At 40.7% G+C, this 12,260-nt stretch overlaps 1 protein-coding gene across 1 annotated transcript; it reads left to right on the top strand.

Annotated features, from left to right (window-relative positions):
* Positions 1-6,231: 6,231 nt before the first annotated feature.
* On the top strand, positions 6,232-11,100 carry LOC310747371 (vomeronasal type-2 receptor 26-like; the record flags this gene model as incomplete). Its single annotated transcript, XM_083581734.1, has 5 exons — positions 6,232-6,294; positions 7,569-8,429; positions 8,772-8,999; positions 9,150-9,276; positions 10,190-11,100. Exons 2-5 carry the CDS (start codon positions 7,593-7,595, stop codon positions 11,098-11,100), a joined length of 2,103 nt encoding a protein of 700 aa, XP_083437860.1. The 5' UTR covers positions 6,232-6,294; positions 7,569-7,592.
* Positions 11,101-12,260: the final 1,160 nt, after the last annotated feature.

Below are 12,260 nucleotides of genomic sequence, written 5' to 3'. Positions count from 1 at the left end.
CTGCTATTAGATTATTCTGGATATTGCATATGTAATTGGGGACAAATCTCTCCAGAGTTGATGTAAGTAGTATAGTGGCATGATAGGTCGCCTTGGCATTGAAATAGCTGTCATAAATGTGGAAGCCCAGGGTGATATTGGGTAAGATCTGAGGGTTTTCATTGATCTCCTTTACTGAGAAGGCCAAGGCCAGGATGTGTTGGTAATTATTAGGTACTATACTAGAATGATAGTTCCATTGTGTATCAGAAGGATATAACAAGAACAAGAACATGCCACTCTGATCTGCCTATTCATCATCAGGATTGTTTCAGTATAGAGGCTTATTCAAATACAAATTACAAAAATATTAAACAGCTGCCAATATCACTGTTTATCATTAAAAATGCAACACTGATACATCTCTGGTAAAGTACTATTTACAGTAGAATGCACTAAAATGATCCATGTGATTTAAATTAATTTGAAAATGTGATTTAAGGCAGTCTCAAACCTATCCACTCTTTGCAATTGTGTTCTAATACAATACACTTTCTACTGATAACATCCTTTTTCTGCGCTATCAGCATTCATCACCCAATGTCTTATTTTTGCCCTTTTTATTTAACCTTTCATAGATAGGTATTTATACATATTTATAACAAAATGAAAAGTTTAATGAAACAGAATTGTACAAGAAGATGAAATAAAACAGAGGATGGAGGAACTAATATAATTCAATTAAAGAATATTACACTTTCATTGGCTGATAGATTCCTATTATTTCGATCAAACTAAAGAAACAAATTTTGACGCAATCTCTTTTATCTTCTACAGCATAGAAAGGAATTTTCACAGAGGATGAATGCATAAATTGAGAGAGGAAGTTGTAAGATGGGATGATGTGTAAGTGAATTGGAGGAACTTGGTAACATGCAGGAATTGATAAAGTAGGATAAGATAGTGCTTAAAACAGTTCTAGGATAGTTACTCCATTCCAATGATTAATGGGATCCTCCCCACTGAGCATTAATGTAAGGCCAAAGTCAGTGCCATGGACCCAATCATTATGAGCCATAAGGTCACTTCTTCTGTGGCCATATAAAATGAAATCAGCATCTCCTCCCCCTCTTTTTTTTGCCTTGATTTAATTGTATTAGCATTTTTACAATCTAACACCATAATTCACTACTGGGAGCCTGATGCTCCAAAAACTGATCTTACTGCAATACCTCACCTCCGAGCAGAAAAGAAAGGGGGGGAAGGAAAGGTAGGAAGTAGATTTTTTTTAAATAAAAAAAGGCAGCACTTCCTCACATTAAGTCTTCATTCAGTGTTGGAGGTGGCTGTTCAGTGAAGTCTACTGAGCTAGAGACAATGAAGCTCTGAGAAGCAATGACACCAATGATGAGGTCTCCATTCTGATAGTATCTGTGAACAGGCTGAGGTGGGTGCTGGACCCTGCACATATGAATGTGAGTTTCAGATGTTATATGGGGAAGCAGTACCAGCAGCAAAACCACTGCCATTATGCTAAGCAGAAATGCTCGTTATTCTACTATATTTGTAGGTTCTTCTCTTTTTATCTATGATGCTATGCATAAGGAATATGATTTTAATGGCCTGACCAGAATGTTCAGACAGTTTTCTAAGAAACCTGAAATCAAGATCCCTGAACACAAATATCAGTAATCATACTAATGTTCCTGTTTCTAGTGCCTAAACCTTTCTCTGAATGCAAGAAGGTATATTTATGACATCCTTCACATACAATATGATTTCTTGATTTTAATTTTAACTTTGCCTTAGAGCTTTTTTTTTTTTTTTTTTTACAAGCAGCAGAATTGATTACACTCTTTATGATAATTAATGGGTGAAGTAATTGCCAAGCCAAAGTCAGGGAATTGTGGATTTGAAGAAGAAAATAATTCTTCTGTGTTAGCAGACGTTTTGAACTTATTTGAACAGAAATAATCGTGGCGGGCTTGGACTGGCCTATGGCAAGGAAAGAATGAGTCTTAGGTGTGGGACTAGATAGAAGATTCATGTTTTTTAAACTAGGTTTTGATTGATTTTATAAATGGAAAGATTGAAAATAAGAGTGTTTCAGTTCCTTGAATGAGAGGGAGTCATGGCAAACTCTCATTCACAAATGCAAACATATTGCTCACAATTGTGATTTATGGGCATCCTGTAGCAGCAGCACTAAATTAAAGGGCTCAGAAGATGTTCTACAAGTATCTTCTTTAGAGTGGGAGACATGGAAAATGAGCAGAGAAAATGTCTAAGCCTCTGTTCCAGAGGGTTTTCAGTCCTCCACTCACTGTTAGAGTGTGGTTGGTGCAGCTATGTTTCTTAGCACCATTGCAACTGATGCTGTTCACAATAATGGAAGCAGTTTTTGAAAACAATCCACCAATTTAATAGCTTTTAAGAGTTCATGCATAAATTAATAAATAAACTAAGGTAAATGAAAAGGGCCCATGAGCATTGTCATTGCTTATTCCAAATAAATACACAGAACGGAAGAATCAAACATACAGAAAATACTTTATGTAGAGAATGTTGAAATTGAAAATTTAGTAAGGGCTGGCTGAATTTTCCTGAACTTTTTTGGGGGGATGGGAGCAATTTCCACCAGGACACTGCTGACAAATGCTGTATTCAAGCTATATGGCAATCCTAGCAAAATACCTCTACTAAATATTTAATGTATCCATTTCTATCACTGAGGTTCATTCAGAGGAGAGATTCATTGGACCCATTGCTGTAATACTTGTTACTGCTTTGATTCAAAAAGTGAATTCTATCGTATATGAGAATGCCTCTGAGAGTTTCCTTCTAAGATAACTACCATAAGATTTTTAGAACTTAAAAACAATTAATGTGTCTCAAAAAGATCCACTGAAGGGACAGAGACTCGTTTTTTCAGTTCATTCTTCTTATGAACTGTCACATATTGCTTAGTTCTGGCCGCAAGACAATAATGTAGGTAAAGGTAACATTTTGGAGAAAAGATGCAACACAGCAAGCCAGCCCTGGTAGGTAAGATAAAAAAAATATCCACAGCAACCATCAATCTTCGCTTGGAGCGCAGATAGGTTGGAACAAAGGCGAACCACACACTGCAGAAGACCAACATGCTGAAAGTGATCAACTTATCTTGAACTTACTGACTGGTAATTTCCTGGCAAGGAAAGTCACAGAAAAACAGGCAATGGCCAAGAAGCCCATGTAGCACAAGACACCATAAAACACACCCCTCATTACATTGTAATATAATTTCTTCAACAACTGACTTACTATCAGCATCTGGAATTGCAGGGGAGGGTGGGTTGAGTAGAGAAGCTTAAGCAGATTCCCAAAGGTTGTTCATAAAATAAGAATGTCAAATCTTTGGGAATACACACATTCTATTTCCAGTTTGGATAATCTTTACTGGTGCATTTATAAACAAAACAATAACTTAACAAAAAAAATTTAAAATAGCAAAGAAAAGAGAACACAAACAGAGCAGACAAAGATACATTTAGGTCCGTATTCTCTTTGGATGTCCAATCAGATACCTATATGAAGCTCACAAACAGGATTTGAACACAATAACTGTTTCCTGCTCATGTTTCCCAGCCACTGATATTTAGAGGGATATCAGCTTAGGTCCTAAAAATAATGAGTGGCGTTCAATGAAGTTTTATTCAAAGTAGATCTATTGGAATTAATGGACCTGACATCACTAAGATAATTAATTTCAACATGCCTCCTGTGAGTACAACTTCATTGCATATCATATAAAGACGTACCTTGGAAGTCAAATGGAATCCGTTCCAGAATTCTGTTTGACTTCCAAAACATTTAGAAACCAAACCGCGGCTTCTGATTGGATGCAGGAAGCTCCTGCAACCAGTTGAAAGCCACGGAAGCCCCATTGGATGTTTGGCTTCCAAAAATAGTTTGCAAACCAGAACACACACTTCCGGGTTTGCGGCGTTCAGGTGCCAAAACATTCAAGAACAAAGCTGTTCGAAAACCAAGGTACGACTGTAACTTCATCCACCATGAAAATAATAAAAATAAAAAATTATTGGTATTTGTTTTACTGGTTTATTCTGTTTGTGTTCTCACTTCCTCTCCTGTCTGATGTAACTGTGATTTGTGCCCCGAGGCCCCCAAGCCCTTTCCCAGTAAATAAATTCAAACAGACACATAATTTTAGTTTAAGTTTTTGGGCAAAATTTAGGCCACAACTTTATTGATTACAAAACAAATTGAGCAGTATTGGCCTAGGCATTGGCCAGGGACTATAATTGCCTCCTGCCTCTCTGGCTGGCAGTCTGAAAGGGTAAGCACCAAATCAGGGTAACAACATCGGTGAAGATTGATTGAAGCTCACCCCGGTGTTCCTGTGGTCTTGGAATGGCCCTAGCCCCTCAAGCAGATTTCAGACGAGATCCAGGACCCACAAATTACTTTAATGGAATACCCTAATTCTGGAGGGGCAGGTAATGGCCACACCTCCCCTCCCACACATTTCTATAAACCAATGCCTAACCACCAAACTTTACAAAGTTGTGATGATTGCTAAGGGGGTAGGCGAAAACCAAGTGGCCGAAGCTAAGCTGCCAAATGGAAAAATTCCTACCCAGCCCCTGCTCCAAAGCAGGCGACCCAATCTAAAGCAAGGCCAATGGAGCAGCACCAAAAAATTTTTGGGGGGATGTTCGGCAGCACGAACCACTTCAAACCACTGATTGTGTCCTAAAACAGGCATAGACAAAGTCTTGTGCTCAGTAGGTTTTTGGACTCAAAATCCCATCTGCCTGGTCTGTCGTCAGTTACGATGGGGTTGGGGGGGGGTCTAACAACTTTTGGAGGATTCACTTTGGGTATCCCTGTTCTGCAGCAAGACAATCTCATGCTCAAACACCCACTTTTTCCCGGGCTCTGAACAAATTTCTTGTTTCTCACAGCCAATTCAGTTGCCCCTTGAGATCCTTAATGGATTGGAAAAAGTAAAAAGTAAAAAGTTAATTTCAGACATGAAAAACATGTCCTCAGTAATTCCACATGGAATGCTCCTTGTTGAATTGGTGACTTCTTCCTTTTTAATTATCCAAAGTACTCTAATTAACAAGCTACTTTTCAGCACTACAGTGCAGTTTACTGTGGACTCCAGCAAAACTAATAGCACAGTTCTGAATAATTGTATAAATATACCCTCCAGAAATCTAGGACTGGTTTAGGAATTAAGACTATTAGACAATAATGTGTCAGTCTGATTTCTGACCCTGTATATTTTAGTCCTGAGCTTTTTGAGATAAAAAGAAGAAATCTGCATCTAGAGAAAACATTTCTGCCCACAATGCTGTTATTGTTCTTCTTGCTTCTGGTACTGCTTCCTCACATGGTAAGCAAAGCGCACATCATTAAGTGCATGGTTGATGATCCACACCCTCCGCTTCATGAGTACCACCAGTCAGGAGACCTAATCATTGGAGCTATCGCTTCCCACACTTTCATCATCTCCAATGCAATCAGCTTCACTGAAAAACCCCCATCACCTTTGCCTGAAGAGCTTGCGTAAGGGCTTAACTATAATATTTTGTAAACTAATATTAGTTATTAGTCTTAATTTTCATTCCATTAAGTATTTGTTTGAAAGGCAATAATCTATCCAAAGAAACAACTGTTATTTAAAAAAAGAGGGAAAGCTATGCCCAGTCATTTGTATCAAATATCATATCCTGAAGATCTTAAATTATACCATTTTGGAACACCCTGCTCTGAATTGCTACTTTACTGATAAAGAATAGGAAAGCATATGTTTTGATGAACAATGGTAACATTTGGTTGTTGTTGATTTAAAAATTGTATGGGCCACCTAAAGATAAGGTTACCTCAAGAAAGTTGTTAGATGAATATGAATAATGAGATGAGATATAGAAAACATTATTTTTATAACATTTGCAATACTTTTTACAACATGTGATGGTTCCTTATGATTCCGAATACAACTTACCTTCTAGTGCAGTACCTAAGAATTATCAGCATATCCTGGCCTTGGCATTTGCAGTAAAAGAGATCAATGAAAACCCTCAGCTCTTACACAATGTCACCTTGGGCTTCCACATCTACGACAGCTATTTCACTGACAAGTGGACCTACCATGCTACAATGCTACTCATATACACCCTGGGAGGTTTTGTTCCAAATTACAACTGTGATGTCGAAACTAACCTGATTGGAGTCATTGGGGGACTGGACCCCCCAACCTCACTTCAAGTGGCAACACTGGTGGATATTTACAAGATTCCACAGGTATGATGGGTCTCGTGTGTGTGTGTGTGTGTTTGTGTGTGTGTGTTTCTATGCAGTGCTTTTTTTCTTTTTTGAGAAAAAAAGTACTAGTAATCACCATGAGGTTGTTACAGAAAATGCCACAATGTTAACATTTAGAGAGAGAAAGGGTCAGCTATGTACCCCCAGGAAAATCCACTAGTTCTATGTGTAACATGTAGTTTTAGTAGTTTGTCACATTTCCTCTTTTTTGGGTATGTTGTTGTTGTATAGTCGTTTCATCGTGTCCGACTCTTTGTGACCCCATGGACCAGAGCACGCCAGGCACTCAACACATGGCCATTCCATCCTATAAATGTCAAATCTCAGCTGTGAAACAAACCTCTGGGCATGTTCTTAAATTACTAAAAGAAAAATCCATAGTTGTTAGTTATCCTACTGAGGAGTTGACTGGGTCAGCCACAGGAACCTCTGCTGAAAGGAAAATCCACTAACATTGCAAGTTTATTAAAAATATTACTGTCAAAATGTGGGTGTATTTTGTCTTTGAACATTCTGTCTATTCAACACTGGTCCTACTCATATTAAACCATTGAAGTTTAACATGCATTGAAGTTTAACATGCATTATTGAGATTCATTCACTTCAATGTTTCTACTCTGAGTAGGACTTCATAACATACTGTTGCCTACCATCCCAATCTCTGAGCAATTTGAGGTTCCAGGGTTTGTGTTTCACTGCATAGTCTTTATGATACATGGTTTGCTTATGCATATATACAACCTGAGCCTATGATGGAGAGGTTCACAGCATTAACACACCAAAAGGCTCTTGCTTCTCCCATAGCTGCAGTCTTGGATTCATTAACACCCCAAAGGGGTCTTGCTTCTCCTACAGGCACAACCTCTGATTCAAAAAGTAATCAAGCATGGCTATCTCTCTCTGGCTTCCTAGCCTGCTACTTCCAGCTTCTAGCGTACACACAAACAGAACTCAGCTTTGTCCTGGTCCTTTCTAACTAACTGCCAATGAGTTGAGAGAAGGGCACACACTCATTTGATATCAGATACAGAGACACTTTCTTTGTTACTTTAATGACCCATTCTTAGAGGGCTGTTATCAAGAAGCCTGTCTGGTTATTTAACGACTTGAATCCTTCCTTAGATTTAAACATTTGCTGGTTCTAGCTGTTAAGAACCTTCTAAGGGTCTTATGTATGTAGGCATACAACCTACTTCCTCCTCCAAATTCACAAGAATACAATACCATCCTTTCCTCTCCACTCTTTTCTTTAGCTCATCTATGGCCCTGCTCCAGTGATGAATGACAAAACGCCAGGCATCCCTTTCTACCAGATGGTGCCCAGAGAAGACAGTCAGTTTGAAGGAATTCTTTCTTTGCTTCTGCATTTCAGGTGGACTTGGATTGGACTCCTAACTATGGATAATGACAATGGAGAAAGATTTGTGCAAAATGTATCTCCACCTTTTTCTCAGAGTGGTATCTGCTTTGCCTTCATAGAAAGAAGCCAAACATTTACCGTTGTCACTGATATTAATGACATGTTTAACAAAGGGGGTAAAATACATGACAAAATCATAGACAGTGAAGCCCATGTAGTGGTGGCATATGGTGAATCCTATGGGGTTGCGTTGTTGAGATGGTTTCCATACCTGTCAGAACAAGATCATATAAAGAAGAAGTCAAAAGGTATAGTGTGGATAATAACAGCCCAGATGGACCTCACTTCAATGGTGTATCAGAGGACTTGGGATACAGAAATAATCCATGGATCTCTCTCATTTACAATTCACGCCAATGATCTACCAGGATTTCAAGAATTTGTTAGAAGTAGAAACCCATCCAGTGCCACAGGAGATGGTTTTATCAAGGACTTCTGGCAACAGGCTTTTGGCTGTGTATTCCCAAATACAGATGCAGTCAAGGTGGTTGGGGCCATTTGCACTGGGGAGGAAAAGTTGGAGAGTCTCCCTGCATCTTTTTTTGAAATGAGCATGACCTCCCACAGCTACAGTATCTACAATGCTGTCTATGTTATGGCCCATGCTTTACATGCTATGTCCTCATCTAGTCTCAAGCACAGTGTAATGAAGAACAGAGGCGTGCAGAAATGTCAGGGCCAAAGCCTTTGGCAGGTAATGAATATTAAAGATAGAGGAAAAGTCATTCTATGCACATTTTAATGTATACAAACACCCTCCCCAAATTAATACATAAATTTAAATGCAGCTTTCCTCTGAAATCGAAAATTCTTCTAATTTTACAATGGTGTTCTGCAATCGAATAATGTGAACAAGAAAGGAACATATATTGGGGGCAATGTGAGCCCCAAAATGTGAATTTTAATGAAAATAGCATTCATAATATGTTCTATTTGGGAAATCTTGCAAAAATGGAATGTATGTCACATTTATCATTTTGCATACAAGCTCAAGTTGCAGAATTTTCTAATTCCTGCTCTTTTCCTTTCAATTCAGCTCCACCGGTTTATGAAAGGTGTCTCATTCAACAACAGTGCAGGGGGGAAAGTTTCCTTTGACCAGAATGGGGAGTTAGCAGCAGGTTTTGATATCATGAACTGGATTTTCCCCACAAACCAATCCTTTCGTAGAGTGAAAGTTGGGAGGCTGGATCCCCAAGCTCCTCCAGACCAAGCGTTCAAAATCAATGAGGATGCTATAAGATGGCACAGGGAATTTAACCAGGTAGAGACAGTTTTGGATAATACTCTACTGCCCCTATTAAATGCTGGATTTTGTGAATGTTGTGTAACTTTCGAGAATTGCTCTAGATTTTAAGGGTTCCAAGCTCCTTATTATCAAGATTATCATTAACCCCTTTCACTTGCACTTTAGGCCCAGCCTCTGTCTGTGTGCAGTGAGAGTTGTTACCCTGGTTCTTGCAAGAAAGTGAGGGAGGGTGAGCCATCTTGCTGCTACGATTGCATTCCATGCCCAGAAGGAAAGATTTCAGAACAGAAAGGTAAAAAATGTTATATACAGCATTACCAGATAGATGTAGCTCAGCTTCCGTTTAATAATTAGATATTAAGACTTGGGTTTCTTTTTGAGCAGCAGAATAGCAGCTGAAGAAACACTTTTCCATGCCTTTCAAAACCAGACATTTCTCTCTGTCAACAGAGTTGAGCTTAATTTCCTTAAATAGATTGTCCTGGCTTTCATTTGTGCACCAGTGGATAATTTCTACTGCAACATTCTAAAACATATGGTTGTAATGTCTTAATGTCTTCTTAAATCGGACATTTAAGCATTGTAATATACTTGAGCTTAGCCTTGAATATTGTTGTAGGTTTGAAGGTGATGGTGCATTGAAAGATTCCATTGCTAACTGGGCAGTTGTAAGATAATGTCCTTAGTGTGTCACTTAAGCACCTTCATAAGGATCTCTTTAATTAGGTAATGGCTGTAGCTGGGCACTATGACCCCCATCCTAAAATAATGATCTGGGTTACAAGATCTGCAACTAAGTGATGGTTCCTTCTGGGCAAATGGATGGGCCTTCCTCCACCCCACCCCACCTGGCAGGTAGAAAGAGAATCATAGCCTTGTGGTGTGTGAGAGCTGAGCTGGAAACAGGCAGAAGGCTGAGAAGCTGAGAGACAAAGACATGCTGGATTTGTGCTACATCCAAAGCTGTGAACCATGGAGAAATGAGATCTGTTGATGCAGTCAGTGCTGTGAGTCTCACCATCTTAGGACTCTGGGGACAAGTACTTTTGCTTTAATGGGCCTCCAAACCAAACCTGCAACAAAATTCAAGGCTAAGCTCATTACAATACTCAGATGATTTACATAGGCATTAAAAGATTACAGCCATATGTTTATTGTGTGGTGCTATAATTTCTAGCTACACAAAGATTCCATCCTTTTTTCAGATACAAGTGACTGTCATAAATGCACAGATGAAAAATATCCAAACAAAAAACAAGACCAATGTATTCCGAAGGACGTCAGCTTCTTGTCTTATGAAGAACCTTTGGGCCTCTGTTTAGCCTCTTTAGCTCTTTCATCTTCTATGATCACAACTCTAGTGCTTGCAACATTTATAAAACACCACAATACTCCCATTGTCAAAGCCAACAACCGGGATCTCACCTATACTCTCCTCATCTCACTCCTGCTTTGCTTCCTTTGTACATTTCTGTTTATTGGAGAACCCCATATGGTGATGTGTCTCTTCCGACAAAGTGCCTTTGGCATCATCTTCTCATTGGCTGTGGCTTGTGTGCTGGCAAAAACCATCACGGTAGTTCTGGCTTTCATGGCCACCAAACCTGGATCCAAAATGAGGAAGTGGGTGGGAAAGAGTCTGGCCAGCTGCATTGTTCTTTCCTGCTCCCTCCTCCAAGCACTTCTTTGTACTGTTTGGCTTGCAACCTCTTCCCCATTCCAAGATGTTGACATGCACTCCTTCACTTCAGAAATTGTATTAGAATGCAATGAGGGGTCTGTGGTTATGTTCTACTGTGTGCTTGGCTACCTGGGATTCCTGGCATTTGTCAGTTTCACTGTGGCTTTCCTTGCCAGAAAGTTACCTGGCAGTTTCAATGAAGCCAAGTTCATCACTTTCAGCATGTTTGTCTTTTGCAGTGTTTGGTTATCATTTATTCCTTCCTACCTGAGCACAAAGGGAAAATACATGGTGGCAGTGGAGATCTTCTCTATTTTAACTTCCAGTGCTGGACTGCTGGGTTGCATCTTTTCCCCAAAATGTTACATAATTATCTTGAGACCTGAGCTGAACAACAAGGAACAGCTCATCAGGAGAAAACCTCAAAGAATGTAATTGTCCATTTTGAAATATGTAGAATAATACATTATGGCACCTTTAGTGGAAATAGAAGGGGAAATCTCTGGGGAATTGTTGAATGAACCACCTCCACAAGGGAGACTTTTTCAGTTTGAGTTCTTCAGTCCTATGGTGGTCCATTCAAGAATTAGAATATTTATAGAACTACCAGTTGGTCGCGGGTGGCGCTGTGGGACGTGGGTGGCGCTGTGGGTAAAACCTCAGTGCCTAGGACTTCCCGATCGTATGGTTGGCGGTTCGAATCCCCGCGGTGGGGTGAGCTCCCGTTGCTCGGCCCCAGCTCCTGCCCACCTAGCAGTTCGAAAGCACCCTTAAGTGCAAGTAGATAAATAGGTACCGCTTTATAGCGGGAAGGTAAACGGCGTTTCCGTGTGCTGCGCTGGTGCAGGCTCACCAGAGCAGCTTCGTCACGCTGGCCATGTGACCCGGCAGTATTTTCGGACAGCGCCGGCTCCTGGCCTCTAGAGTGAGATGAGCGCACAACTGTAGAGTCGGTCACGACTGGCCCGTACGGGCAGGGGTACCTTTACCTTTACCTTTACCTTTACTAGTTGGCCAATCCTTGGTCACGGAGCCAACAGAGGCAACCTCATCTAAAGACATGTTTCAATGTCTACAGTGTCCACAATGTACCGTATTTTTTGCCCCATAGGGCGCACCAGCCCATAGGGCGCACCTAGTTTTTTTGCGGGGGAAATGAAGATTTTTTTTTATTTCCCCCCAAGCACAGGGCTGGGGCAGGGGAAGCTCGAGCTTGCCCTGACCCCAGCCCCCAGAACAGGCTGCTATCCGCAAGCCTAGGGAGCCCGGCAGGAAGTCCTGCCAGTCTCCCTAGGGTTGCGGAGAGCTGCGCGAAGCCCAGGTGCGCTCTTCAGCGCGCCCCAGGCTTCAGAATGCAGGCAGCTCTGCGCAACCCTTGGGAGATTGGCGCAAAGTTGCGCTGGTCTCCCAAGGGTTGTGCAGAGCTTCCTGAAGCCTGGAGAGTGAGAGGCGTCGGTGCGCACGGACCCCTCTCGCTCTCAAGGCTTCAGCGAAAGCCTGCATTCACCCCATAGGACGCACACACATTTCCCCTTCATTTTTGGAGGGGGGAAAGTGCGTCCTATAGGGCGAAAAATACGGTATATTAAATGAAA

This window comes from Podarcis filfolensis (genome assembly GCF_964270895.1).
Source record: "Podarcis filfolensis genome assembly, chromosome: 13".
In the NCBI taxonomy this organism is placed as follows: Eukaryota; Metazoa; Chordata; class Lepidosauria; order Squamata; family Lacertidae; genus Podarcis; species Podarcis filfolensis.
The sequence above is the reverse complement of the archived record's forward strand: the minus strand, read 5'-3'. Positions and strand labels throughout refer to the sequence as shown.